The 26,928-nt window shown below is 49.7% G+C and overlaps 1 protein-coding gene across 4 annotated transcripts in view; it reads left to right on the top strand.

Annotated features, from left to right (window-relative positions):
* Positions 1–26,928, top strand: part of RNF220 (ring finger protein 220) — a 218,107-nt gene that overhangs the window by 111,133 nt on the left and 80,046 nt on the right. For all 4 annotated transcript variants that reach the window (XM_085067768.1, XM_085067770.1, XM_085067769.1 and 1 more), the window contains one exon: positions 23,505–23,634. In XM_085067768.1, coding sequence (XP_084923894.1) covers positions 23,505–23,634 — 130 coding nt within the window. The remainder of the gene's footprint in view (positions 1–23,504; positions 23,635–26,928) is intronic.

The following is a 26,928-nucleotide window of genomic DNA, read 5'->3' as shown; positions in this document are numbered from 1 at the left end:
AAGAAGGATCTGCTGCAAGTCACTAATGTATTCCCAGCAGCGGGTTGCTTTTTAATACGGTGATGGCAGTCAGGGGTGAGGAGGGGGGGGAATGAAAGCGTTTATGTGTGGCCAGAAAATAGTTGTATGATCAGGGTCATTAAAGAACTGGCGCTGTCTACAGAGGGAGAGACAGAACGGGGGGAAGAGCAGGCTGCAGAGAGAGGAAGAGGGTGCAGGTCAACCTGGGAGCACTCAAGAAAGGATGAGATTTGAGGACAATCTGGTGTCTGCATCCCACCTAATCCCGAGGAAGAAATTCATGCTGTGGCTACCCAGCCCAGTGTGCCTGGATGTTTGCTAGTGAATGTGACGATTTCTCTACCATATCAAGCTGATGCAGCTATGAAGGACCCTGGAAGTGCCAAGCTCCTGCTGCAGCTGCTCAGGTGCTCTGTGGAGATAGCCCAGGCACACAGGAAGAAGACCTCAGGGTGCTGCATGTCCATGGAGGGTCCCCTCTATCACAGCCCTCTGCAAGGCAGACCTGCTGCCTATTAGCTCTGTCTTTCATTGTCCCTTTTCCTGTGCTTGTCCCTGACGCTGTCCTTGCTCTGGTCAGTGCCATAGCTTGTGCTGTTCCCTCCAGGTTCTTGGACCTCAGGATCTCTCAGTAGTCAGAGGATCCTTTGCAGGAGTTTCATCTGAGCACACAAGTTGTGAAAGGGTCCACAAGGTGACTGGGGACATAGACAATGACTGGTGGGTCAAACACCATCTGTGGCAATAACAGGCTCCAGCAGAAAGCTTTAGAAAGTGAGGTGGAATATCCCCTGCCAGCAGCAAAGACCCCCTCAAAGGCTTGAAGCTTCTGCAGCAGCACCAACATCCCATCCCACTGTGCTCAGGCCAGTAGAGACTTCACGTGCTTCCATCTCTGGTTCCTGCTGATAGATGCAGTGGGATGCAGAGAGACTCTTTTCTGAGCCTGGCTATTGGCTAAAATAGCCAATTTCACACGAAGCAGATGTGCATTCCGGCTGGGGACAGCCCGTGGTGCCTGGGGTGGGTGACCAAAGGCTGAGTCCCAGTGAAGGGCTCCTGGCATGTGAGACCAAGCTTGTGATCACTGTGATGTGGCTTGGAAAGCATTGACCAGAGGAGACAGAAGATGCTCTGTCATCAGAGGTGGAGAGAGCAGGGATCACGGATCCTCAGGCTCCTGGTCCCAGGCAGGGAAAGCGCAGGAGCACAGATGCTGTTTGGTAGCATGAGCAGCAGCAGCAGGACAGTGCCATGAGCCCACCTTGGGGAGCAAAGCCTGTCCTGGGGATCTGCCCATCTGTCTGTCCAGGCAAGCTGAGGGCAGGGCAGCCATGACCATGATGCTTCTGCTTCCTGAGCCGGAGGAGAGACCAGGGCTTCGGCCCCTCTCAGATCCCATCAGCTGACCCTTGGAAGAGAAACGGTGCTGACAGGTATCTAAGCGAGGCAGAATTAAGGGAAATGATAATAAATGTAGATGGTCAGGCGGGGGAATGAAATGATCCATCTTTTGCATGTTAGTCAAGAGGTGCTCGCAGGCTCCCCCCCTCCCTGCTCCCATTCAATCAGGGCCTGTCAGACCTCCAGCAGGTTGGCATTTTTGTGAAGAATCTCTCGGCTAAAAATTGTTGTCATTCCTATTTCCTTGTTATCAGTTGGCGGCACCTCGGCGGAGCCCGGAGATTAACGCAGAATCGCCGGGCGAGCATCCATTCCCAAAGAGCCCTATCCATTACGCCGAGCTCGGCGGGTCCCTCCCGCCTCACCTCCCACATTCATCATCTTTAACGCTGACAGCCCGGCGCAGGCCTTTCAAATTTATCTCGCCGCGTCCCGGGCAAGCTCTATCCGTCAAACTGCACGAGAGGGAGCGAGCGGAGCACCATCTCCTCTCCCCTGTTTGTCGGGGAGGGAGAGGGGGGGAAAACAACCTGCCCGTGTGAGGGACTCGGTAAAAGATTGGTCCGAGATACACAATTAATCATGGCTCGCATCAATTTGCTTGATTTACTCCCTGGAGGGAGAAGGGGCGTAAACACGGCGTGTGCAGAGGCAGTGTGGAAACATAATGTGTCTGTCTATAGGAAAAACATTAACACATCATCCCCGTTGTGGGTGATTGATGGGGGAACGGGACAGGGACAGCCCAGAGCTGGCAGGGTGACAGAGAGCCAGGAGCTTGCCAGAGAGATGGACCCAATGGAGATGAACCTCAGGGGCCACCGGTCAGGGCAGGTAGCACTTGGCACATCTGACCCGCCTTGTGCTTCCCTTCCAGTGCTCTTCCTGAGGTGGCAGCCCATTCCAGGTATCTCCCCTGTGCAGTGGGAGCCTCTGGGTGGGGAAGGGAGGTGGGAAGGGAAACTTCAAGCCATTCTTCATGTGTAAGGCAGGTGCTTCAAGTTACAACTGTGTGAAATGTCCCCATCTTCAGGGTGATGCAGAATCCCAAACAAAACTGCTTTTGCACATAAAAATTTCCAAGGCATATTTTGTGTTCACTACCATATCCTAAATAGGTGTCCATGCAGCTCACTCTGCCTTACCCTCCCTGAATTCTTCCTGTAAATAACTTTTTTTGCCTGTCCCTGGAGGTGGATGCATTTCAGGATGAGATCCAAATGTGTGGAGCATGCTTGTGAAGACCTTCAGTAGCCTTGGGGGTGGGAGATGCCGTAGCAATGAAAGATGCTGTTATTATTAGATCCCAAGCACTGGGTTGTGCCATCCCTTGATGGCTCTGGCGAAGAGGCTGACTTTTATGGAGAAAGTTACTGCTGTATTTACAATCCAAACCTCCTCGTAACCAGCTGCAGGGTGGAGGAGGAAATGCGGAGAGAGTGTGTGATGATTTAGTGTGTCCTTCTCACATGCCTTTCAGCCAAGGAGCCTTCTCCCTCCTTCACCAGCCCACACTTGGCAGGGCTTTGGCTCTGTGATCACATCCCCAAGGACAAGGGGAGCTGGAGGAGAGGTTTGACCAAGGTCAGAATGGGGGACCAGGAACCTGGAGACCCAAGTTCCAGACTTGTATCTTTCTTGGTGAGATCTTTGTGTATATAAATGGTACCCAGACCTTGTTGGGCCAGGTACTGCATTTCCCACTAGTTTTCAGGCAGGTTATGCTGTTTAGAGACAGGTAAGGGGGTTCATGAAAGCTCACTGCCACCAAGGAAATCTGTACCTGATATGTGTAGGGAATAACCAAGGTGATAGGAATACAGGAATATTGAAAAAGCAACCCTGAAGTGTGAGGGCTGTGCAGGATGAACTGATACAGTTTACCAGTTCTTCACACCCAGACAAACGTTTCTTTAGGCAGTTTGCAGACCATGGGCCACTCCTGTACTCAGCACCATTCCTGCTACCAGCTGCAAATGCTGCCAGGTTTGCTCCCTGGTTAGCTGGTAGTGATGTTGGACAGGCTCACTCCTCCCCTGCTATATGTGGCCCTTGGGTGGGACCTTCCTGCAGGTGCACCTGTCATTTGGGATCTGAACAAGCAGCAATTTCCACATATTATTTCTTAACATGCCTATGGTGGGGTTTAAAAGCTGTTCGTCCAGTTCTTCCACTGCCTTCCTGCATGGAGTTTCCTTTAGCTGCACCCCAGAATTTCCACCTGGGAGGAAAAGGTGCTAACACAGTAGGATCTGTCATCCACAGAGCACTGGACAGTGCTTTGTAAGTCAAAAATGGGTGAAACAGGTGTAGTCTGCCTTAAATACGGAACTCTGTGGAATGATTTGATTACCCAAATTGACTGTCCATAAATTGCCCTCCTGTTTGCAGGTCCTTAGGGGAAAGGCCTGCCATGCTACCATCTTGTCTGTCTGTCTGTCCAGCTATCAGTGCACTGCTTCAGACTGTTCTATTTCTGATTCATGGCGTATGAATTAAATTCTGAAAATTAACACTCCTGCTGGGCGCTACTCCCATCCTCAGGAAAATTCCCATCCCTTCTCTATGATGTGCAGCACCAGCCTACACCTGTGTGCCTGACACACCCAGGAGCATCCCTCCCAGGAGCAATTGCTGCAATTGCTGTCCCCAGAACACCCAGGCTGAGCTCAGGCAGGGCCAGATCCATGACCCACGTTTCTGGGGTTGCTTATGGTTTAAATTTACCAGTTTAAATTAGTTTTGTTCTCCCCTGATTTAGTTGCATCTGAAGAGGGGTTTTATTTCATTTTATCTTGTGGAAATTACTCATAATTTTGTAGTGGCTGTTATATATATATATATATATATATATATATATATGTATGTATATGTATATGCTGGGTTTTATAGCCCATTTTTATCACCTTTTTATTATCTCGGGTCAAAAGCTTTACTGGGTTGCATTCAGGGAATTATGCAAACTAAGAGAAAATACCATAGCAAAACTATAGATTTTCTCATTAAACTCTGCTTGGACATGTAGTTATTGTAGTAAAACTCTAGTAACTATTACAGGCCCTAATATAAAATTATAGTTTGACACCTCAGCGTGATTGGCCTTGTACTGCGGTTAAATTAACCCTTTCCATCCCATGCCTGCTCACACTAAAAGCTTTTGCTGGAAGCTGGCAAGCTGGACTCAGTGGGCAAGCTGGGGTGGCTGTTTGAGGGCTTAGCCTGGGGCTGCACCCACGACCCCTCTGTGGTTTGGTTCCAGCAGCTACAGAGCAGCTTCGTGTGAGCTGTCAAAACACCTCACTCCAGCAAGAATTGGGAGAGACAGAGATGCTCGAACAAGGGAGGATCCTGCAAGTCCAGGTGAATAAAGTCCAACAAGGATGTAGGAGTTTGCTGGAGTTTGCAGCAGTTTCTCATCCCAGAAATTGCTTTGTTCCTACCACCCAAAGACTGTGTAATTCTCCCTGCTCCGTGCACAGTGGATTTAAGGAGCGATAAGCATATTCAGCAACTTAATTATCTCAGACGAGATTTTCTTCTCAATTACACTCAAGTAAATCTGAAGTGATTCCATTCAAGTGGATGGTCTTAGTCCACCCTTGTAAAAAGTGAAATCAGATAAAACACTGTCCATGCATTTTAGCAAATCTCCACGCCTTTGCTGTAACACCACAGCAATGGTGGGAGGTTTTGGGACCATCTGACGCAGTGATAGTCTGTGTTTAAAACAACCTGGATGGTCCAGCAGGGATGGGGACTATTTCTTTCTGATTGCCTGATTAACATTTTAAAACCATGTTGATAATAACCTGGGGTAGTGTGACAGTTCAGCAACTTCATTCGAGGGAAACACTTAATCATATTTATTATGTAAACACAGCTTGCCATGCCCCCATTAAATTATTAATAGTACCATTAACATATTTACATATAAATCTTATAGCAATTGATGGAAATGGCTCCAAGAACCTTGCGTTAGCTCCCTTTTTATAATGGATTCTCTCTTGCAAATACCCATTTATTTAAGAGACAAAATATTAATTTTTTGTTAAATGTTCATGTCAAAAATGTCACCTTTGCAGTTTTGCAAATTGCCGTTTATGCAAAACCTACTAGGTTGGTATTTTCCTGTGTTAAAAATGGCCTGTTTAAAAATATTGCTTCAATAGGAGCAATTAAGGAGAAAAATAATAAAGATATTTCAGTCATCTGGGCAAGTTTTTTGCATTTTCATTAGTGATAAAATTGATAAGTTGAGCAAGACAAAAGTGGGTGTTTGTTCCATCACTCCACACCGGGAGGTACCCTAAAATGTGCTCAATTCCAATGCTGCCTGGGGCTTAACCACTGAGCAAAGCACACTGTTTCTATGCATTTGCACAGCTGTTTGCTGTTACTGGGACCTGTGTTAGTTTATTTTGGGCTGGAGACATGCCCAGATGTCCCAGTAGGAGCTGATCACTCTAACAGGATGCCATCCTCTAGTTATGCATGAGGCATGCTGGACCAGACTTCCAGGAAGATGCTGCTGTCCTGGGGAGTTTGCCGGGTGGAAAGCAGAGGATAAGACTGAAGGGATGGGGTTTGCATGCACAGAGTTTAGAAGTGCTGACACCAAGGGCCCAGCAATTCTCCTTTTTTTCCCCTGTATTTTCTATGAAAAGAAGTGAGGTCTGCTTTCAAAACAGGAGTGGGAAACTGAAGGAAATGGGTAGCATAGTGGGGCATGCGGGAAACAGAAGAAAGAGCAGAGAGGATACAAAGAATTTAACAGACAGGATAAAGACAAGAGGTTGGAGGGTAGCTTAAGTCCTTCTCTGGTTTCTATTCCAAATTCTTATATTTCTTAATCAGCCTAGCCCTGCTAATAAGGCTAATTAGGCTATATACAGTAATTCCTTAGTACCTTCCAGGTAGCAGTATCCAAGGGTGATTCATTCTCAGAACTGCCAATTTTCACAAGTTTATCACAAGACTCTCAGGATTTTTTTTTTTTTAATTTCGCTTCTTAAAGTTTCAGCCCCTGCAATCAAATGGTGGTATAAGAATCTCAGCTTTCCTTTAAATAAATGGAAAATGCACATTTCAAGCCCTGCGGTCAGGGCAGAAAACTTGAGTATGTGCTTTGAGCCTGGTCCTTAAAGGATAGAAACCAAAGAGCAAAGACAAAGAAATACGCAAGGTGGTGGAGTTGTAGGATAATTTAGGTGGAAAGAGGCCTAAGGAAGTCACAGTACACTCAATTTCTGGTGCATCTCATACTTAAATGGCAGTTTCCATTTGCGTTTTTAGTATTAAAAATAATGAGGCATAGCTCACAGTTTTGTGTGAACTGTGTATTCTGTACATCTCCATATGGCGAAGTACAAACCTCCAGCGAGAGCCTGCCTGCCCCTTGCCCCTCTGGCGCTCCCACAGACGTCCCACACTGGCAGTTCTGAGCTGAGCCAGGAGGGATAAAATCAGTTTGCTGGGAAGGAGCCATAACAGCATGAACGGGGTCTTGCCGGGGACCCAGCAAGGGGCTCCCATCCCAGCTGTGCTCAGGACGCATGACCTTGGCAAGTTGTGTCTCCCTTCCACACCACCTTTTTCCCCACCTGAATACAAGGCTGAGCAAGGCGCTTTCCTTTCTGGAGAATTATAGGAGAATTAGACCTTATTATGGTAATGCAGAAGCCGAAGAAAGACGGACGAAGCATTACAAAGGATTTTCTTCCCTTCCTCAATTAAATGAATGTTCTCCTAACCCATCGCACCCAGCCCTCGTGTGTGCTGTTACAATTGTCTCTAAAAACTCTGTCTGATTTTTCAAGCAATTTCTCACGAAACAGGCACTTTCAGAAAAATCATAAGAAAGCAATCGTTTCAAATTGGTCATTTGGGACTCAAATTACTAATCTAATACATTTTTTATTGAGGGTTCCTGAAAGGTTCCATAAAACACAGTCTTTGAAGCTGCCCAAACTTGCCAGCCTCCCAGTTTGACAAATCGAATCCAACAATCCACTTTGCGGCTCAGGTTTAGGGCTCGGGAAGCTGCCACCGAAATAGCAGCGTTTATATTTCTCCATCAATAGTGCCTATCTGGTCAGATTTTTAAATTCCCTGGAGTGTTGTGTTGATTTTCTTTTGACTCTGCTGGATTTTTGTGTCTGTGTCCAAGCTGCAGTGCTCATACTAGGGTTATTTGTGGGGGAGGTTGACCTGGAATCTGCTGCTGAGCATCATCTCTGGTCCAGCTCAGAGGAGCAAGTAGGACAGAAGCTGACCCAGGCAAGGAGAGAACTGGGAGCCAGAGACTGACTTTTTATTATTTTTATTATTTTTTTCATTTATAGAATTTGTGTTATTTATTATACTTTAGTGTTTCATATTATTTATAATGTTATTTATATTTTTCTTGATGCTTAGATGGGACCCCATTAGCAACAGAGCAGTGTGCCCAGTTCCATTGAGCTTAAAGGCTGAACAGAGAAAGAAACTAAAACATGGGACATACATGAAATTCTGATCTTCTTTATATGAACGAGGGCTTAAAGCACAAGAAAATTAATGAGATCACCAGGCAATCTCTGGTCCTGAGTCCCTGTGTCATGCCATGGCCACAAGACCATACTCCCTTCCGTGCAGCAGTTTTTTTGGGAAATAGGGGTAGTGCTGACCTACTTCCCAGTGGCCACTCATGGTTACAAAACATCAGCCTCCTCACACACAAGGCACGAACCAAATATATGTTAATTATTATTTTGGCAGATGCTGAGGGGTGTCTGAGTGCCGCCTTGAGGTACAACCAGAAAAAAAAGCGCCTCTCTGATCAGGTCTAATAAAATCCAAAATAAAACTCTATGGGTTGACAGCCAGCTCCTTCTTGATGCTGGAGACACAGCATCCAGCAAGGAAAATTCAACAGTGCAAGGCCAACACCAGATCAGCCTGCCAACAACCCAACCAAAATTGCTTTTCCCCTTGAAGTTCTGGTGGCAGTTTTTCTTTTGCAAGATCTGCCAGTTGGGAGCAAGGCAGAAATGTGGTTTTGGGGAGGATTTTCAAGCAGTGTCTGCTTCTTGGTTCGGCCAGCACAAGAGTGCAGAAGGGAGAGGGAAGGAGTGGGGGAGCTCAAGAGAAAGACACAGAAAAAGCTGCTTGGCTTCAGGCTCAGATGGGGATGGAGAGTTTGGGAAGAGAGGCATTACCTCTGCAGCTCAGCATCCACAAAGGCACAAGGCTTATGGAGCAGGGATGGGGTTAGTGCAGTACTGACACTCAGACCTGGCATCTTGGTCAGAATTTCCCTCTCTGAGAGGAGCCATGCAAGCAGGAAAGGCAGCTTTGCTGCCAATCCCACTGCACCCAGACCACTCCTCGCCTTGCAGCCCACAGTGTCCTCTGGTTGTGGCTCCCTTGGTGCCAGTGTGACTGGCTCAGTGCTGACACGCTCCCCTCTAACACCTCCGAGGGGGCCTGTTACTATTTATTAGGTTAGCATGTAGTTTTCTTCTGCCATTACAGTTTTACTGTGGGGATAATGCACAGTGTGTAGTCAAAAAGTAGTGCTGGACTTGCTTTCAAGCCAAACGTGGTTGTTTGGGGTATTAGCTGGGACTGCATTGCATGGCAGGTTGATTCTGCCTGTGGTGGTCACCCAGGGGTGATGGTTGCCCTTCCAGCCCATCCTTGTGTGCAGCTTCCTGAGGAGTTTGACACCAGGATCCTGCCCTTGTGCAGGTAGGGAGCATGTGCTCTGTGTGCATTTCCTTTTGCCCTGCTTAACCTTTTTTTTAGGCTCCTGTGAGCAGCAATATGCAACATGTTTCCATCAGAGGGGCTGCATGACTGACATGGTTTTAAGCCCAGCTGGAGACAAAACACCACACACCACTCTTCCTCTGCCACCCTGGTGGATTGAGGGGGGAGAATCAAAGTAAAACTTGTATTTTGAGATAAGAACAGTTCAATAATTGAAAATAAAGTAAAATGCAATAATAATGGTAAATGATAATGATAATAAAAAAGGAAAAAAACAGGTGATACACAATGCAGTTGCTAACCACCCACTGACCAATGCCAGACCCCTCTTCCCAAATCCAGACTGGCCACACTTCCACGTAACTCCCCCCAGTTTATATACTGGGCATGACATTCTATGGTGTGGAATATAGCTTTGGTCAGTTCAAGTCACCTGTTCCAGCTATGCACCCTCCCAGTTTCTTTTGTGTACACCCTTACTGGCAGAGCATAAGACAAGGAAAAAATAGTCTTTGCTTTAAAATAAACATGGCTTAACAAAAAAACAAACCATCAAAGTGTGTTATCAAAACCATTCTCATTCCAAATCAAAACCACAGCAGTTTAACAGCTAAAAGAGAACAAATTAACTTTACCCTAGCTGAAACCAGGACAATGACCCATGGAGATGCATTTCCCAAGCTCAAACCTGACTTTTCTCTGTGCATCTACACGTTAATCAGCACAGAACAGGTAAATGCCATCACTCCTCAAGCTGCAGGTGTGGCTCTGCCAACCCCCTGATCCTTCCCACCACCCTTCCTTGAACTCCCTCCAGCCGCTGGATGGCAGAGTGCATGTGCTCCATCTCCTTTTTAGCCTCAGGGTTCTCTCCTCTCCGTGTTGCTGTGTGCCATGGCCGCCTGCCACAGCACAGCCTCCCCAGGCTGGTGTCTGAGGAGCTGTTTGCTTTAGCTGGAGGGAAGAGGCAGCCACGGGCCGGAGCGGTGGGCGGCTGTGACGGAATGTCTCCCGGCCTGCCGCTCCACAGACTTGGATGTTGAGAGGAGTGGAGGTGCCAAGTGCTGATCTGGCTTTTGTGCTCTTGAAGTCCATGATGCTGCTTTGGATTTACACCCGTGGAAGCAGGATGGGAACTTGGCCTGGGTCTCGGTGCTATTGTAAAGCTGAGGGAGCCTTTGGACCCACTGCCAGGCCTTTAATTGGAATGGGGGATGCAGTGGAGGAGAGGAGGGGTGAGGCTCAGGGCAAGGGGAAGGCAGCCCTGGTCTTCCTGGCCTCCTGGGGAATAAGTGATGGCTCCAGTGACTGGTCATCATGGCAGGGAACAGCAAGGGTCTGAGCAGGTCAGGACTCAGAACAAGAAACCAGGACTTTAAATCCCTTTCCTATGCTTCTCCACATCCCCTCAACCTAGCAAAGATGCATTTTCTTGTGCATCAGTCGAGACAGCCCAGGGGATGGGGATGAGGTTGTCCCTGTGCCTAAAAGCTGTGCCTGTGCAGGTCAGGACTGCATGTGAAACATCAGATCCCAGCAGCAGATTAAGAGGCCAAAGCATCAGGATGTGTCCCCACTTTGTGCTGAGCATCTCTCCCTGGGGAGGGAAGGCTCTTAGGGCAGATTTCACCTTGTGCTAAGGGGTCAGCAAAAGACTCCCATGCCACTTAAATCCCACTTAAGTACTCTGCACTGGGGTGAAATTAACTCTCTCCACAGAATAAGCCATCAAGAAAAACTGATCTAAAAATCTGCGCTGGGCCACAACTGAGCCACTCTTCTATTAGCAGGTAAAAAAATATTTCCCCTCCTTAGAGTTAAATGAGCCAATAGTTCAATCACAGAGCGAAAAGCGGCAATAGAGACAGGGATGCTGAGTGCCTCAGGTATTGGGAATCTATGCTAGAATCACAATAAGCAGGACTCGCCCGTGTTCTCTGTGTTTAGCAGCAGTGTTATTCAACAACCTATTTGCAAATGCCATCTTCCAAAGTCCTTTTTTTCCCCCCTCGTTAAAGTTGCAGCGATAATAGGGCGATTACAGTGCAGTAAGCTAAACGCAATCCATTAGTGGCATCACAGCCATTTTTAGATCTTGAAAAAAAAATCAAAGCTGTTTAAGTTTTCTTATTATGCACATTAAAAGGCAGGCAGCGGGGTCTGATCAAAGACACCACCACCCCTGTGCTCCCCCCTCCCGCCTCCTGTCCCTGCATCTTGCCCCCCCTCTATTCATTAGTGGTCACAGCTGTGCAGTCGGCCAATTACTTGGGAATAATAAGTACATTTTGCAGTAAATTAAATATTAATTAGTCCTTGGCAGGTTGTTTTGGGGTTTTTTTCCTCATTTCCCTCCCTCCACCTGAAAACAGTGGAAGGGATGTGACACTGTTATCGCCTATGTCGGCATGTGGGTGAGAGTGGGGGAGGCTTTCCTCCATCTCTGTTCTCCTTCTCCTCCACAATGGTTTGCAGCAAGGTCTTTCCTACTCTTCCTAGAGGAATCACTGCTGCTGGGCCAGGATTTGCAAACACATCCTCAGCTTGGATGATACCTTCTTCCAGCCTGGGCGTATCTCGTCTCTGCCTAGCTTCCCATCCTGCATGCTCCACTGGGGTACTCAGCTCTCCAGGCAGGGCATCATCCCTGATTGCTTGTGATGTGCACATGAGGCCTAATCCTGCCTTGCTCCTGCACAGCAGAACCCCAACCCACACACTGTGTGTTGTGCCAGGTGATGAGGAAGGAGAGTAGCCCCTGGCCAGGGATTCAGAGGGTCCGCCAGGTACTCTGGGGGAAGAATGACCTGGTCTGGATTTCTCTATTTCCATGGAAGTCAGTGACTTGAACAAGTGCAGACCCTGGGGAAAAAGCCCTGCAGACGGTAGTCAGGTGAAGCCCAGACCAGATCCCAAGCACGGATCTGCTGGGATAAGTGGTTCCTTAAAGTGAGCCAGGTGGGCTAGTTTTGATATTATCAACATATCAGGTTGTATTACAGTTTAAAGAATGAACGCAGTGGAAAGAAAATGTGGATGAAAAGAGCAGCTAAGCTCTGCATAGGAGGGGTGAGAACCTGATGTGGAGTGAAGACCTGTCCTTGCTGTGGAGCTCCCCAAGAGCACTGCAGAGGCTGGCACAGGCGTCCCTGGGAAACCTCAGCAGTCAGAACAAGAGGGGCAGATGCTCACCCATTCCCTGCTGGCTTACTCCAATTGGCAGGCAGCTTCTCACCTGCCTGTGCCTCCCTAAAATCCAACATTATCTTTGTTGCCTGTGGCCAGACAGGAGGCTGGAAAAGAGATGGGGTCTTAACATCTGACTCACCACCCATCTTTCCTCCTTGCCACCAATGTCAGTGTGAGCAAAGGAGAGGGCATTTTGTGCTCCTTTTCCTTACAAATCTATTTCCAAGAGTTTATGGAGCAGAATGAGCTATGTTAGCAAAGGCAGAGTAATCTTTGCCTGCTGGCAGATCCCAAGGTAAAAGGCCCCACTTGTTCAGCTCTTGGATTTACACTTTACTAAACAGCTCTGTGGGCTGCCTTGTGATGCACCGTGCACAACTTTGCCCCTTGGTGCTCTTGAGTGCAATTAAGTTGTGGGCTTTTTTTAAATGTAGCTTGACAATATGCAGGTTAGGTTTGTATTTTATTTACAGCTTTTGCTTGGGGACCAATAAAACCCCAGCTGGCTAATGTGAGATCTAAAACTTGCATCTCACTCTTTGCCTTGGATATCTTTTCTATGGTAAACTATTTATTTGCGTTTCATCTTGCACAAGCTTCTCTTTCCATGCTGAGAAGCCAAGAGCTCCAGGGGCTCTTTGAAGACTATTTGCTATAGGATAGCAACTGGAATTCTCTTTAAACATCCGTGCCTGCTTCGTCCTATAACTGGCCTCTTGGTGTCAACACGCAGTTTTGTGCGAGTTTCCTGTACAAAGCTAACATGTGCACGTTCCCCTGGCAATTGTGCTTCCAGATCCCTCTTGTTCAAGCATATCCCTTCGTTTATTCTTGCAGGAATGAGCAGCAGTTACTCCACGTGCCAAATCAGAGGCGGCGTCAAGGCCTCTTTAAAAAGGAGGATTTAGCTGCGTTAGGAATGACCGCTGTGCTGCTCGGGTAGGAGGAATGTGCTGTGTGACCTACCTGGCCAGTCAAAATGGTCTCTATTTGGACTGCAAGTCTGTGGTCCCCCTACCTTGGAGCTTCCAAGCTCTCATCACACAATTAAAGTGCAACAAAATCTTCTTGCAAAATCCCTGTGTATTTCACTGTGGGGCAGTCAGACATCTCCACCTACGAGCATCCCCCAGACACTGACCCTGGCATGCTGGCAGAATACATGTGAAGGGTGAGATGGCATCAGGCTAGTGACACAAATCATGCTAAAAATGCCAAATAGCTGTGTTTACATGCATTCACAGCCCGAGGGTCATGCTCTTGCCATAAAAAGGGAGATGAACCCTGGTGAGATGGGAGCAATGCTCCCAAGGATGCCTCTGGGAGGGAAAGATCAAGAACTGTTGCTCATAATGGCGTTGGCTGCTAAAAGAGTCAAAATAATCAGGGGGTGGGGAGGATGCTGAGGGGACAGATGCAGCTGTATGATTAGCGCCCATCGTGTGCTTGGTGCATCTGCCCAGTGACACCTGAATGTGCCCAGGGAGCTGGGATGTTACAGGTCTTCAATGCACATATCCCAACATCCAGCCCCCTTTAAATCCCAGCAGTGGTTTCTGTTACATGGATGGAAAAGGCCAGGACGAGCTCTTGGAAGACACAGAAGGGAAAATATTTTCTTACTCTCCAGTGTTATTTTTCACTCCTTCTGTTTCCCTTTCTGCCATCTCATGACTCTCTAAATTCATGGGAGCTCTTCCTCAAGGTGAAATGAAGGCTCTGGGCTGCATTTGGTAGTGCCGACGACAGGGGATGAGGGTCAGGGAGGGTTAAGCAGGGAGGGGGCAGTGCAACAAGGCGGCCTGATCTAGTGATTAAACAAAGGGATTCAGCCAACATGTGTAAAATTAAGTGATCAAGAGTTGATTACAGAGTGCATTGATTGTGTACTGATGGATTAAACAGAGTCGTGCTTGGGATGCGATTTTCCGAGCTGGGCACGAAAAGCGCAGGCAATTGACGTGTTGGCCAGAAGGACCCGCTTCTCCCAATCCCTGGCTTTTATACATTCTCCGGATAAATCTGCAGAGAGGCCCGTGGAATTATAATCGATTATCCATTTCTCAAAGTCACTTAAGGGCCCTGAGCTACAAGCTAAAGTGCCGGTGCTGCGAAGAGGCATTGAGTATGCGCCGGCATGTGCAGGTGCTGGCGCGAGGGGAAAATGTGGCAATGACCCTGTGTGCTGCAAGCTGATGAATCTATTTTCTTGTAGGAAATAGTTTTGACAGTTCAATATCTGTGTTTTCGATATGTGCCCCACATATCCCCAAGGGAGGAGAGGAGAGGAGCTGGAACGTGGCGGGGAGGGAGTGGGTGGGAGGCAGGGAAAGACTCTACCCCATCACCCCTTCGAATTATAGGCATATCAGTATATCACCAACTTAACAGGCTGCCCTCCAAGTCAAGGGCATGGGAGCAGCATGTGTCTTCTGAGTCTCTTCTGCAGGGCCAGATGAGGCTGGAGACCCTCTTGGAGCACCTCACTGGCCTCTGGGGGGACCACATTTGGCAGTGAGGTAGTCCCTAGGCTCTTGTTTCACTGCCAGTGGTGAAGGCAAAGACCCATTTCCAGGCTGATTCTGTCTCTCAGGATGCAGTAAGGTCCTTCGCTGAGGACTCAGAGTAGTAGGCAGATGGGGCTGAGACAGCTGAGCAGCTGCAGTCTGGTGCAGGATCATCCTGCAAGTTTTACAGGAAGCTGGATGTGGTGGTGGAATGAGGCCGGGGTGAAAAACCCCTGCAGGTTTCCCCCAGTCCCTGTGCAGTCACTCCCACTCTCAACTGCAACCCTGTTTCTGCTATGGGTGAAGCAATCAAGGCCCAAAACAGGCCCAAAATTTGTCTAGACCTCAGACCCCATCTTTTGTACAGTCTCCCAGCCAGACATGAGGATATTTCTGTGAAACTCCCACCTTTTCTAATTCCCACTGCCATTATTTTTTGGCATTTAATGAGGGTACTTTGCTCCAGGTCTTTCCATCCTGTGAGCTGATGCAGAGCATGGATAGTTAAGGCACACTTTGGCAATGCAGCTACACAGCTCCTTCTCTCTACCCTCTCCCACCAGGCCAGCAGAAAGTCCAGGTTGGGCAGCTGGTTCAACTAGGGACAAGAAGTGGCCCATGTAACAGCAAACAGGGCCAGAGGCCAGGCACAATGGTGAATGTTGCCCAGCTGCCAGCCCTAGGTACACAGCCCCAAGCATTCCAGGTGGCTGAGGCGGAGGAGGAGGAGGGATGGTGAGGAGGCAGAATCATTCCCCTTACACTGTCCAGCCATGATGCATTGATGGCACAGGAGCTGAGAGAGCCCTGGAGTCTTCTGCCTGGTTGCCTATGTGCTGGGAAGTGTGCTGTGTCCCAGTGCCTCATTTCGAGAGTCCCACTGAGGAAGGACTAGCCATGTACCACAGAGTCTGCAGAACTGCAGGCATGATCTGTGTGTTCCACTGGCTCTGAGTGGTTTGTCCACAGCCTGGCCAGTCTTGAGTTCATGGCATGACAAGACCCATGGGATGTAGGGCAGCTCAAGGATGGGGGAGAAGGGGGTGCATCATGCCCCAGGAGATCCCCCAGGATGGCAGGACAGAGCTGTAGGATTCCCTCAGCAGTGTCTTCTGCCATGCCATGTTAATGAAGTCAGGGACCTCACTGATGCTGGGGAGACTCAGCTGCTCCCCAGGACTTCTATGTTTGGGAGACAAATCCGTGGGTTGGAGGAGACCCCAGTTTCATTTCCAGAGCAGAGGATGGATGGCAGTGAGAAGATCCAACTCTGTGGTCCTGAGCTTTTCCAGACTCATACTAGCACCCATCAGAGAATCTGGAACGGAGAAGGGATCATCTCTGTCCTTCATCCCTGCTGACCCTGTTTGGTCAGTCTCCAGCCCGGTGAAGGGTGTGGCTGGGCACTGTAGTGCTTCCTAGGGGGAAGCCTGCATGGGCAGCCTGCCCAGCTGGAAGCTGTGAGAGAGGAGGGCAGGGATGGAGGCAGTGTAACACCTTCCTTGGCTTGCTCTCAGCGTTTCTCTACTTCCTTCTTGCAAAACCCAGGGAAGTGTTTCTGCTCAGTTCTGCATGCCCACGCTGAGCAGCACCATGGGGAGATGGGATCCCAGCCTGTCCCAGTCCTCTTCTTCCCCTCTACCTTCCAGGTCCTTGTCACGCTCTCCCTTTCCAGCTCTCGCGGCGGCCTGCGTCCCTCTCATCGAGGATTCATTGTCTTGTCAGCCTCTAGTTAGCCGGCATGCGTACGAATCATAAATTACCCCACCCGGGCCTCTGCTATGCTTCAGCACAGACAAAAAAATTGCACTCCATCACCGTGTCTCCCGGCTTTTAGTGGTATTGATCAATGCTGCTCCCTTCCCGCCCCCCCCCTTTTCATTTTAACCGAGCCGGTTAAGTGCAGTATCTTATTTTGTGCTGGGACAAATGAAAAGAATATTAGCAAGGGCTGAAATATATCTCTTTTTTATCTCTCTGCTACTTTTTTATTGAATCTTTCTGAGTAGGTGGCTTTCCGCAGGATGACAGCCTCATGACAGGCTCCTCATTAGAGCTGAGACAGTAATTGTGATGCATTTCCCTGCGCGGCCTTTTCACTTCTCCCCCCTTTCCTCCTCTCTCCCTTTCCCCTGATTTGTAAAGTGATTGGATGTACAGACTCACTCAGTTTCTTAAATTATTGCCCAGCTCAATCCATCTTCTACTGCCCCACACCAGGCAGCCATGATCTCCACAGATGGAGAGCCAGGGTAGGGCTACATGGGGTTCCTCACCTTTCCTGCTGCTGGGCTGCCACTTGCCATGAGAAACATGGCGCTGGACCCAACAGGATGTGCAACAGCCTCTGAAGAGCCCAGGGTGCTGTTCAAACACATGTTTTTATTGAGTGACCCATGGAATCAACCTCAGCTCAGAGGTTAACTGCATGGCAGCAGCACTGCACCAGTTTACACCAGTCCTCTCCAGTATCCAGCTTGTCTGGACAGGCAGCTACAAGAGCAACTCCCCCTTTGGAAGGAAATCAATATTTTGTCAAGCTTTTCTGCCTCAGATCCCTCTGTAGTTTTTACTCTCAGGAGAATCAGGTGCCTTTTCTAAGCTGCTTGGCAGCCTGGGCACCTTAGCAGGAAGCAATGTTGTCTATCAGACTCCTGGTGGGGATCCTGCAGTCTGAGTACAGTTCTTCTCTGTGACCCAGTTTGTTCATGAAGTTGTAGAGGTCCCCCTGTCCATCTGTGTCTCTATGTGTTTTATACACCCTAGGTGTATAAAACCAGCTGTCACTCATCCCTGTGCCTCTCTTTGCCGGATTCAAGGCAGGAGTGGCCCTGTGCTGTGCCAAGCACAATCCAAGTCCATCTTCTGCTGGTGCCCTGCAGCATCTTTGCGCTGTGATGCAGGAGTGATTCTTCAAAAACCTTTTCTTACCTGAAAAGCCATTTTTCAAGACCTCTGCCACCTTCCTGCCTGCACAGACCTCCGAAAGGCACATGCTCCAGGGGAGGTCTGCTCAATGCATGGTGATTCTTCAGTGGTCTGGATGTGCTTACTACTCTCTGGGCTGTTTGCTGAGTTAAGTCATGCTGTGGATGCAATCTTGGCCAGACACTGAGCCCAACCACAGCATGCAAACCTGGAGTCATCTCACTGCCCATCACTGTCTCTGGCACCTGGATCTCCACTGCCCTGTGCAGAGCAGCTGCAGCAGGGGCCAGAACCAGGGCACCCAGTCCTGGGCAGCAGGTTGAGGTCTGCATCCCACAGCCAGGCAGGAGCCTGAGGGATGGGAAGGGCATGATGGATGGAATTGAAGGCGCCTTGACCTCAAGTGCAGGTTTTGGGGGTTCTATACCTTTTAGTACCAACCAGCTGGATCCAAGACAGTGCCCAGAAGGCAGTATGCCGCCCCATGGGGATGGTGCTGGTACCACACCAGTAAATAATAGGGTGATGGGAGAGCAATGAGCAATATTATTCTTGCTGCCTCACTTTATTACCAAATATTTTTTGCCGCTGCTGTTATTCTGGGGTGCTCTGCACTGCCACGTGAACCATTTCTGCCTTGAGCCACCATTGTCATCTCCCCTCCTTGGCTGCCACTTACTACCAGGGCTCTGTGAGCCTCATCAGTTGCGGCACAGGCTCGCCAGAAGAAGAGTGAGTGTTTTGCTATTTCCAAGCTAATATGGGGCTTTCTTTGAATTATTGTTTTTTGAGCTGGAAGGAAAGGAGGCTTGTCACACGAGATACCTGCTATCAGTACACAAATAACAGCAAGCCCATCATCGAATGGAAAATAATCGCCGCGGAAACCGAGTTGCAGAGCAGCCGGGAGGGATTATTACAGGCGCTGGCAGTGTCGATGCTGTCAAGGAGCCTGTGTCAGCACTTCCATTACCACCCACCTGGTTTCAGCACGGCCTCGAAGCAGGGCATGGGGCCGTGGGGCCCCAGCGTGGGGTCATTTCTATTCAGAAGAGTTTCAGATCAACTGGCTTTGATTGGGTTTAAATGATGGAGTGTTTAAGAGGGAGAGAGCAGAAATAGGAGGGTGAGATGGAGGGAGGCATCTTAAAGGAGGGGGGTTTGGTACTCAGAGAAGTGGAAAACAGTTTGAGGTAGGAGAAGTCAGGAGCTGGGACTGAAGAGTCCGTTCTCGTGGGAGCAAGCTTCAGATGGCCACAAGGAAGGACAGCACCACCTGTGCCACCCGTGGCAGCAGTTCCTGGGGAGGCACCTGAGCATGCAAATAAGCCATCAGGGCAGATGAGCAATGTAGTTATAAACAATTTATTTCATTCATTTGGCAACTTGCTGAGCTTCTGTGCAGAGTGAGCCCTCATGCCTTGTAACCTTTGCTCATTGAGTGACTTGGGAGCATTGTTTACTCTGCACTGCGTAGTGGTGAGGGGCTGTATACATCCTGTGCTGTCATGACTGTTGGTGGGCTGGGTCTTTTTTTTTTTTTTACTCAAATGCTCTCCAAAACAGCAGTTTGCATTCTGCTTGTGAGGGAAAGCTCTGCCTCAGCACCCAAGTGACGCACTCCCACCCTGCACACCCTCCTACCAGTGCTGTCAAGGCACAGGTGCAGAGCTAGAGCAGGGATGACTTCATGGCTCCATGCCTGTTCAATATCATGCTTGTGTCCCCAGAACCTGAGCCCAGCTCCCAGCCTGGAGACCAGGTCCCATTACCAGCTGCTTTGCAGTGAATCAGACCTCTCTCAAAGGATTCAGAGGAATTATCTTGGATCCTTATCAGTGTAACTGGGTGCAGGATCCAGCCCTCCACCCCCAGTGTTATCAGGAGGGTTTGGTCCAGTCCCTAGCTGGGCTGGGATCCATTTGCAAATGCCCTCCGAAAGAGGCTGTGGACAAATTCCTCCACACAGGGGTGCATGTGCGCATTGAGCCCTCTGCTCTCAGAGCAGGAAATATTCGGTTTCAACACTTGGAGTTAAACATTTCCGCGGAGCCCAGGAGACCGTGCAAACAGCAGGAGCACCAAGGCTCTGCCTTTTCATCTCTCTGGCACTGGTGAGCGGGGGGTCGGCAGCAAGGGAAGCACGGCAGAGCCGCAGAGGGTAAACACTGGAGCTGAGCCTACTGAGTAACCAGAGAGTGAAGGGGAGAGAGAGGGGCAAAGAAAACAAAAACACAGCTGCCAAAAAACAAAAGCCTGAAAAGAGCCATTCAGTGTCTCCCAGGAGCGGGTTTGGCACAGGGCAGGGAAGGACAAGCAGGGAGCAGGCGCAGGTCCCTCCCGCTCAGGGATATGAGCCCTTTGTTTTGCCGTGGGCAAATCAATGCCCTCTGCTCCATCCAGAGGGGTAAGCACTTACGCTCCAGCATGGCCCAGCAACACACATGGTGCATCATCCTTTGTTTTCTCCGGGATATCAGGATGTCCCTACTCTGGAGAGGAGAGGTGGGATGTATGCATCTCTCTCCACCCCGGAGTTTGCAAACAAAGCCTGAGGACTTGCCATGCCCATCCTCTCCCTGTCCTCACAACCCAGCATCCTACACCATGGAGATGGGTACTGCTGCCCAGAGCAAGACACCACAGCGTGGGTGTGTGCCTGGCTCTGGGCATGCTGCAGATGTGTATGCTGCTGATTTGGGGAGACGCATCCCAAGAGCAGCCTCTGTGGCACTGCAGGCATGCAGAAGGTTCCACAGATGTGGGGAGGCTTGCGTAGGTGTCTTCCTGGCACGGGAGAAGATCCCTCTTTTCTGCCTGTCACTTGCACTTAGCCCTGCTCCTGTGAAAGCGTGGTTGTCAGCCCCTTGGGTCAGGAGCTGGGGCTCCTTCTGTCTCCTGCTTTGCGATCTGTATGTCAGGCACTTGGCTGTATATCTGGGTTCCTGTTCTCCTGCCCCTCTTAAAGCCCTTGTTTCAGTGCAAGCACAAGCCTCCTGCACCCACCGGAGCAAAGGGATCTTCCCTGGCTGTCACAGGGATGCAGGGTGACAGCTGTCACATCCTTCCTTGGCATAGATTTGTCACCATATCATTGGTGGAGCTGGTGGGTAAGGCCACTGCCACTCATTTCTTCTGCTGACCTGGGCTGGGGTTGGGAACAGCCATGGAAGACAACAAGGCTTCTTCCCATGGCCTGAGATCCCTCCTGGGTTCCCCAGCCATCAAAATCCAAAGTTGCCTATGCTTAGGAACATGCACCCCATGGAAGAGTACCAGAGAACAAGCAGGGCACAAGGACTTGGGTGTGCAGGGGGTTAAAAATCCCACCAGTCTGGTGTACCAGCTGGTCTCCAGGAGAGGATCCCGACTATACATCCTGATCCAAGGCTGCCAGTCCCAGTTCTGTGGTCCAGGACAGTCCATCACCTCCTCCAGCTAATGAACATCTCTGAGCTCCCTGCAGAGCATAGACAAGGGGATGCTCAACCTCTGTTCCACCCTTTGGTGCTGCTGAGAGCATCCCAGCCCCAGCAGCCAAAGCTGTGGATAGCAGGCGATGGGGACATGTGGGCCCCACAGCGGTGGCCTGGGCCAGGAGCAGGGATGCAGCGCGGTAGGGCGGAGGGCAGCCTGTTTACCCATCCATCTGTACACCCCACAGCAGGGATCCAGCAGGATTTCCCGTCCGCTCAAAGGCTGCCTGTTTATTTTGGGAGGGAGACTCAGACAGCTCCATTGTTTTGCTGTGAAGTTGGGGTTATAAATAGCAGGTGGTCGGGGACGCTCCTGGGCTATTTTGGGTCCCCACTAGACAAAAGTGGAAAAGCTCCAAGAGGAAGGTGGAATTACTGAAATGCCGACCTTTCCCGCAAGGGTCAGCAGGAGCTGAGTGTTTGGGTTTGGGCTGGATTCTGGGCGTTATTTAAACGTGAGAGAAGGAGAAGAGAGGAAGACGTTCCAAGTTGCATAGGCTGCATGCTGTATCCTCCCTGGCAGAAGGGTGGTGGGAATAAGGGCTGAAGCACCTGGGATCTGCCTGAGAACCTCTGGGAGTGCCCAAGTCCAGAGGAGAGACCAGCAGGGTTTTCCTCCTGGCTCTGCAAATGGGAGAGTTCCCAGTGGAAAGGGAAACAGGGGATGTAGAGAAAGCCCCATAGCACTGGCCTGACCCAACTTGCCCCTCATGCCTCAGTTTCTCCCACCTCATATAGGGATGCTTAAGGAAAGGGCAGGTAATACCCAGTGATAGCCCTGCTTCCACCAGGCATGTGCACTTTGTCCTGCTGGAGGGCAAAGTCAAGCCAAGGTGACTCTCAAACTTATTTCAGAACCTTTCTCTCATTAAATGCCTACACCAGGCATTTATACAGGGAGAAGCAGGGACCCAGTAAAGCTGCTCACACCAGTGTTTCATCCTTTGAGAAGGTCTGTTCCTTTAATGGGGATTCATTTAACTGGACTCCGCCATCATTAGGAACTATAAAATGGCACCTTTTGGCTCCTGATTGGAAGGCCACATTGCACGCAGCCCTCTCATATCCAGCGCCGGCTGCTTTATTGTGCATTACTGCCTCTCACTCGGATTTAACCAATTTGGTCCATGTCTAATACATAAATAAATAATCCAGCAGGAGGGTTCATGTTGGATGACAACAGGCAGCTATAAAGCACGTTTCTCCCTGCCAGAGCCATCTGAGCCAGGCTCCGCACGCCCTCTCATGAGCAGAGCTGCTAGTACAGCTGGGAGAGGGGGCCTGGGGACCCGCAGGCTTCTCTCTTTTATGGGAACTTCATTGTTTGCTTTAGAGTTTTATTTTATGTTAAATAGACGCTGTATATTCCTTACAGAGGGGGCAATAAAGTTTCTGAGCTGGAAGAAATTGGCTTCAGAGCAGGGAGTGAACCAGGGAGATGTGGCTGGGCAGGGAAGTGGCAGAGAGGATCGAGGATAAAGGAGGGTGTGAGGAAAAGCATCACTTGCACATCTGCCCTAGAGACTCAACCCAGCTAGGGATTGGGGTACACAGGCAGCCCCAAACCTCACCCAGGGGTGATACAGCCCCAGGGGACCCAGGGCTCCAGCAAATGTGGGGTCTGGAATTGCTGGTGGTGCAGGGAGGGTAAGGGGCCCCAGCACAGCCCTGGGACAGGGTGAGCAATCTTGATGGTGAGCATCCAGACCTTCTCCCTACCACATCCACAGCCTCATGCCATGGGTTCTCCTCTGCCTCCCAACATTGTGTGCCCATGGAGATTTGCTCTGCCCTTCATGGGGAGGATCATCCTGACCCACCCAACTTCAGGCATGTCAAGGAGGCTGAATATGGCTCTTTATAATGAGTTAATAGGAACAGTAAGCAGCGTTTTGTCATCCATCTACTTCAAATCATACCACCTGAACTGCAAATGAGAAGCTGAGATTGCACAGGGTCACTGCCAAAATGTGGCTGTTGCTGCTCTCCCTGTAAGACTGGAGGGCCCACAGCCAGAGTTGGGATGCTCTCGTATCAGTTGCTGTCCCACTGCAGAAGGGAGCCAATCCCTGCCCCAGGGATTGTGGAATGGGGAGAGAATTAGGGCCATACCATGAGAGAATCCCTCTATTTCAGTCCTGTGCTAGGACAGGAACCAAGGCAGAGCACAGGCGACGCTGATGGCAGCTGATCTGAGCTAAAGCTTTTTCCCTTCTTTTCCTTCCCACAGGCAAAAAGAAAGCAACTTTGTTTGACAGCCAGGCTCCGATCTGCCCCATCTGCCAGGTCCTCCTTCGCCCTGGGGAGTTGCAGGAGCACATGGAACAGGAGCTGGAGAAGCTCACCCAGCTGAACATCAGGTAAGCAGCTCCCTGGGGTCCACCAGCATCCCTGGTCAACTGTGGCACCTGCATGCGGCAGAGAAGATGGTGGTACCCACAGCTACCAGATATTGGAGATCTAGTGCTAGCCAGCAGGGCAGAAACATTTCCCTGGAGTTCACTGCAATGGTAAAGTCAGGCAGAAATTCCTCCCAGGGGGCACAGACATCCCTTTCCCTGGGAACATGTGTTCAGTCAGCAGCTCTCATGTTGCTGACATCCTGTGATGGAGCAGCCCTGCAGCATTGGTGCACATTGCTCCTTAGCTGCCTTCAGCTCCCTTCTGCTACCCCCAGTGCAAAAAAAGTCACCTATTTAAAAAAAAAAAAAAATAATTGCCTTTTAACTGCTAGCAGTTATTTAGGAAATGGCTGCAGCCAAGGGTTGGCAGATCCCTGCCCCTGCCTTAATAAAAGTCAGCAGCCTTGGGAAAGAGCGTGTTTATTTCAATTATTAATGAATTCTCCGGTCATTAAAAGGTGAGGAAAGGAATCAAACTGCCGACTAGAAGCAAAGTTACGTCACCAGGTGGTAAGAGAGGAGGGACAGCATATGTGTCAGCATCTGTATGTGTGTGTGTGTGTATGTGTGTGCCAGGGCGAGGGGTGCATGTGGCTGTGCACAGCACGGAGGATGCAGAATCCATCTCTGTTTGGCTTGGATCTTCTTTGATTCAGTGATACCCATTGCAGATGGAGAGAGAAGGAGGGAGCTTTAGTTAGAGAAAGAGAGACCTCCCAAAATGGACCTGGGTTGAGATATCCCAAATTGGCACCCATACCCTCAGGCTGAGACCCGCATCCCCTGCACACTGCACTGGAAGATAGGGCAGTGGGGAAGCAGGGAAGGGGGAAGTAGGCAGCCCATTTATCCCCCACGACACCCAGTCCCCTTGCAAGCGTAATTTATGGTGTAATTTGGGCCGCATCCAACTTAATAAAGGGCCACTGCAAATTAGTGAACAGGTTTAAATGAACAGAAGCAATTAGTGCTCGGAGGAGCCCATCAAAGAAGTTGGGCCAATATCAGAGTGAAACTGAAACTGCAAGCCAGGAGCAGAGGCTGGCTGGCGCGAAGCGGTGATGGGAAGGTGGCGTTTAATGGGAAAGGAAAGGAAACCCTAAATCATAAAGCATGACAAGGGCCATTGTGGGCCAGCTGACAAATGAAAAAGAATGGCATTATTCCTTTAAATAACAGCAGCAGTTAGAGAGAAGACAGCTCTCCCTAGCTTGCCCTCACTTCCCTGGCCTGCTCCACTCGGCCACGCAGGCGGCGAAGAAGAATCAGAGGTCTTTATTAATTATTAAATAACGACTCCGTCCGTAGTGTGATAGATAACGTTCAATCTAGGCGATGGATTCAGGCGATGGAGGCTAATCTGTAACACAGCAGCTCCGCACAGGGATGGGCTCTCCCAGTCCTGGAGGGAACCGATGCAGGGGCCAGCAGCAGCAGCAGGAAGAGCAGGAATAGTGGGCAGGATTAGCAGGCAGTGGGGTGGGGGGGGTTCAACTCCCATGCGCTGCCCAGCCCCAGCAGGCAGCTCGATATAGTGGGTTGCCCCATTTCCCATTCCCTCACCTTTCCTGCCTGGAGAAGCCAGGAGCAAGAACACATCAACAAGAGAAGAGAGAAACTAATAATGATCTCAAATAACCCAATAAACATAAAAATAAAATGTAGGCCTATAAACGTGACGGGCACCGGCAGCCCTGGCCGCTCCCTGCCAATACCGACTTGTTACCGAAATGGCCGAGCAGCTGTTACTTATCAGTCTGATGGGGAGAAGCGAACCAGGGGGCTGCTTTCCAAGGGCTTTTTTTTTTCTAATTTAAAGAGGATGCAGCCAATCATGGCTTGTGGTGTTAAGTTTTAATAAACCTTAATGATTTGCAACAAAATCATACATTTCCTGTGCTTGGGGTGAGGAAGGCTGATCCCCTTCTGCCCACTGAGCCTGCAGCACTGGAGGCTTGGCAGGCACTGGAGCCTGCTCAGATCCCTGGAAAAGGGATTTCTCCAGGTGACTACAGGAGTGTCTTGGGGCTGAGATACAAGGAAGCTGTACATACCACCTGGAGGATGCTCCCCATGGTCCCAGATCACCACAAGCAACTCACCCACTCCAATGAACCCTGTGCTCAGCTGGTGGCAATGGGGTTTGCTATCCCCCAAAGACAGGGACAGCCCTTTTTTTCCCCAATGCACGGTACTGGGTGTGACCATCCTGGCCTCAAGACAGGGACATTTCAAGGTCAATCCAGCTGGAGCATCATGCAGTGAGGCAGGAGAAGCCATGCTGACAACAGGGCAGCACCCACCCATGCCTCGGGACTCTTGTGCATGTCCAGGGGACAAACACCAGCTCTTGGACCAGTGATGAACATCACTCAGGAGGATCCCACCCTGGTGCAGGGTCCAGCTTTCCCTTGAAAAAGCAGACTTGAGTGGGGATGAGGTACCTGGGTTTCTAGCTCTCCTGCCTTCTTGGTGTGTCCAGTCTCCCAAAGCATAGGGAGAGACTTCCTTGTGCTCGCCCCATGGCTCCTCCACCCTGTGTGGGTCCGAGCGAGCCTTGTGCACAGCTCCACGCAGCGAAGCAGGGCTCTCTGAATGCAAATTTCATTTCTGAGCCACTGGCGCTGTTTCAAGAGCCGGCAGCCTCCGAGCCCTTCTCGGTGTTACATATGTAACAGCCTCATTGAACTTGACATGTCAAATTCAGGCCATTTGTGCAAAATCTCCCTTTAATAATACCGTTTCATTTCGCTCAAATGAGACTTGAATGCATGTAAAATGGAAAAGGATATTTAAGCGCTAACATTAGGCAGATGTCTTGCCAGAGGCCGATTGAATATATGAGATTTTGAAGTGCTTAACACGTTTTCGGTGCTCCCTCTTAGAATATGTCACCTGGCTTTCTTTTTTCTCCCCCTCTTTTCCTCCCCACCCGCCCCCCCTTTAAGTGAAGGGTATAAATTGAAAGAAAACAAAACTACAAGCCTTGGTTTTATGGGGTTTAACTCTTGCCAGGCAAGACTTGGTATTCCTCCTCCAAAGAGAAATTACCTTGTAGCTCACCTTTGCAGAGCACAGGCTCAAAGCAGCAGAGTGGGAGGCCAGCGGGCAGTGGCCTCATGATGCAGGTTAGAAGGGATGCTCTCCTTGCTCTGCCTGTACAGTCAGAGAGCAAAAGGTGCCCAGCTGAGCAGCTAAGTGCCACACAAGGTAAAAATAAGAAATAATAACAGTGGCCTTTTGTGTATGCCT

Source organism: Lichenostomus cassidix, chromosome 8, assembly GCF_008360975.1.
Source record: "Lichenostomus cassidix isolate B80296 chromosome 8, HeHo_3.0, whole genome shotgun sequence".
NCBI classification, from domain to species: domain Eukaryota; kingdom Metazoa; phylum Chordata; class Aves; order Passeriformes; family Meliphagidae; genus Lichenostomus; species Lichenostomus cassidix.
The sequence above is the reverse complement of the archived record's forward strand: the minus strand, read 5'-3'. Positions and strand labels throughout refer to the sequence as shown.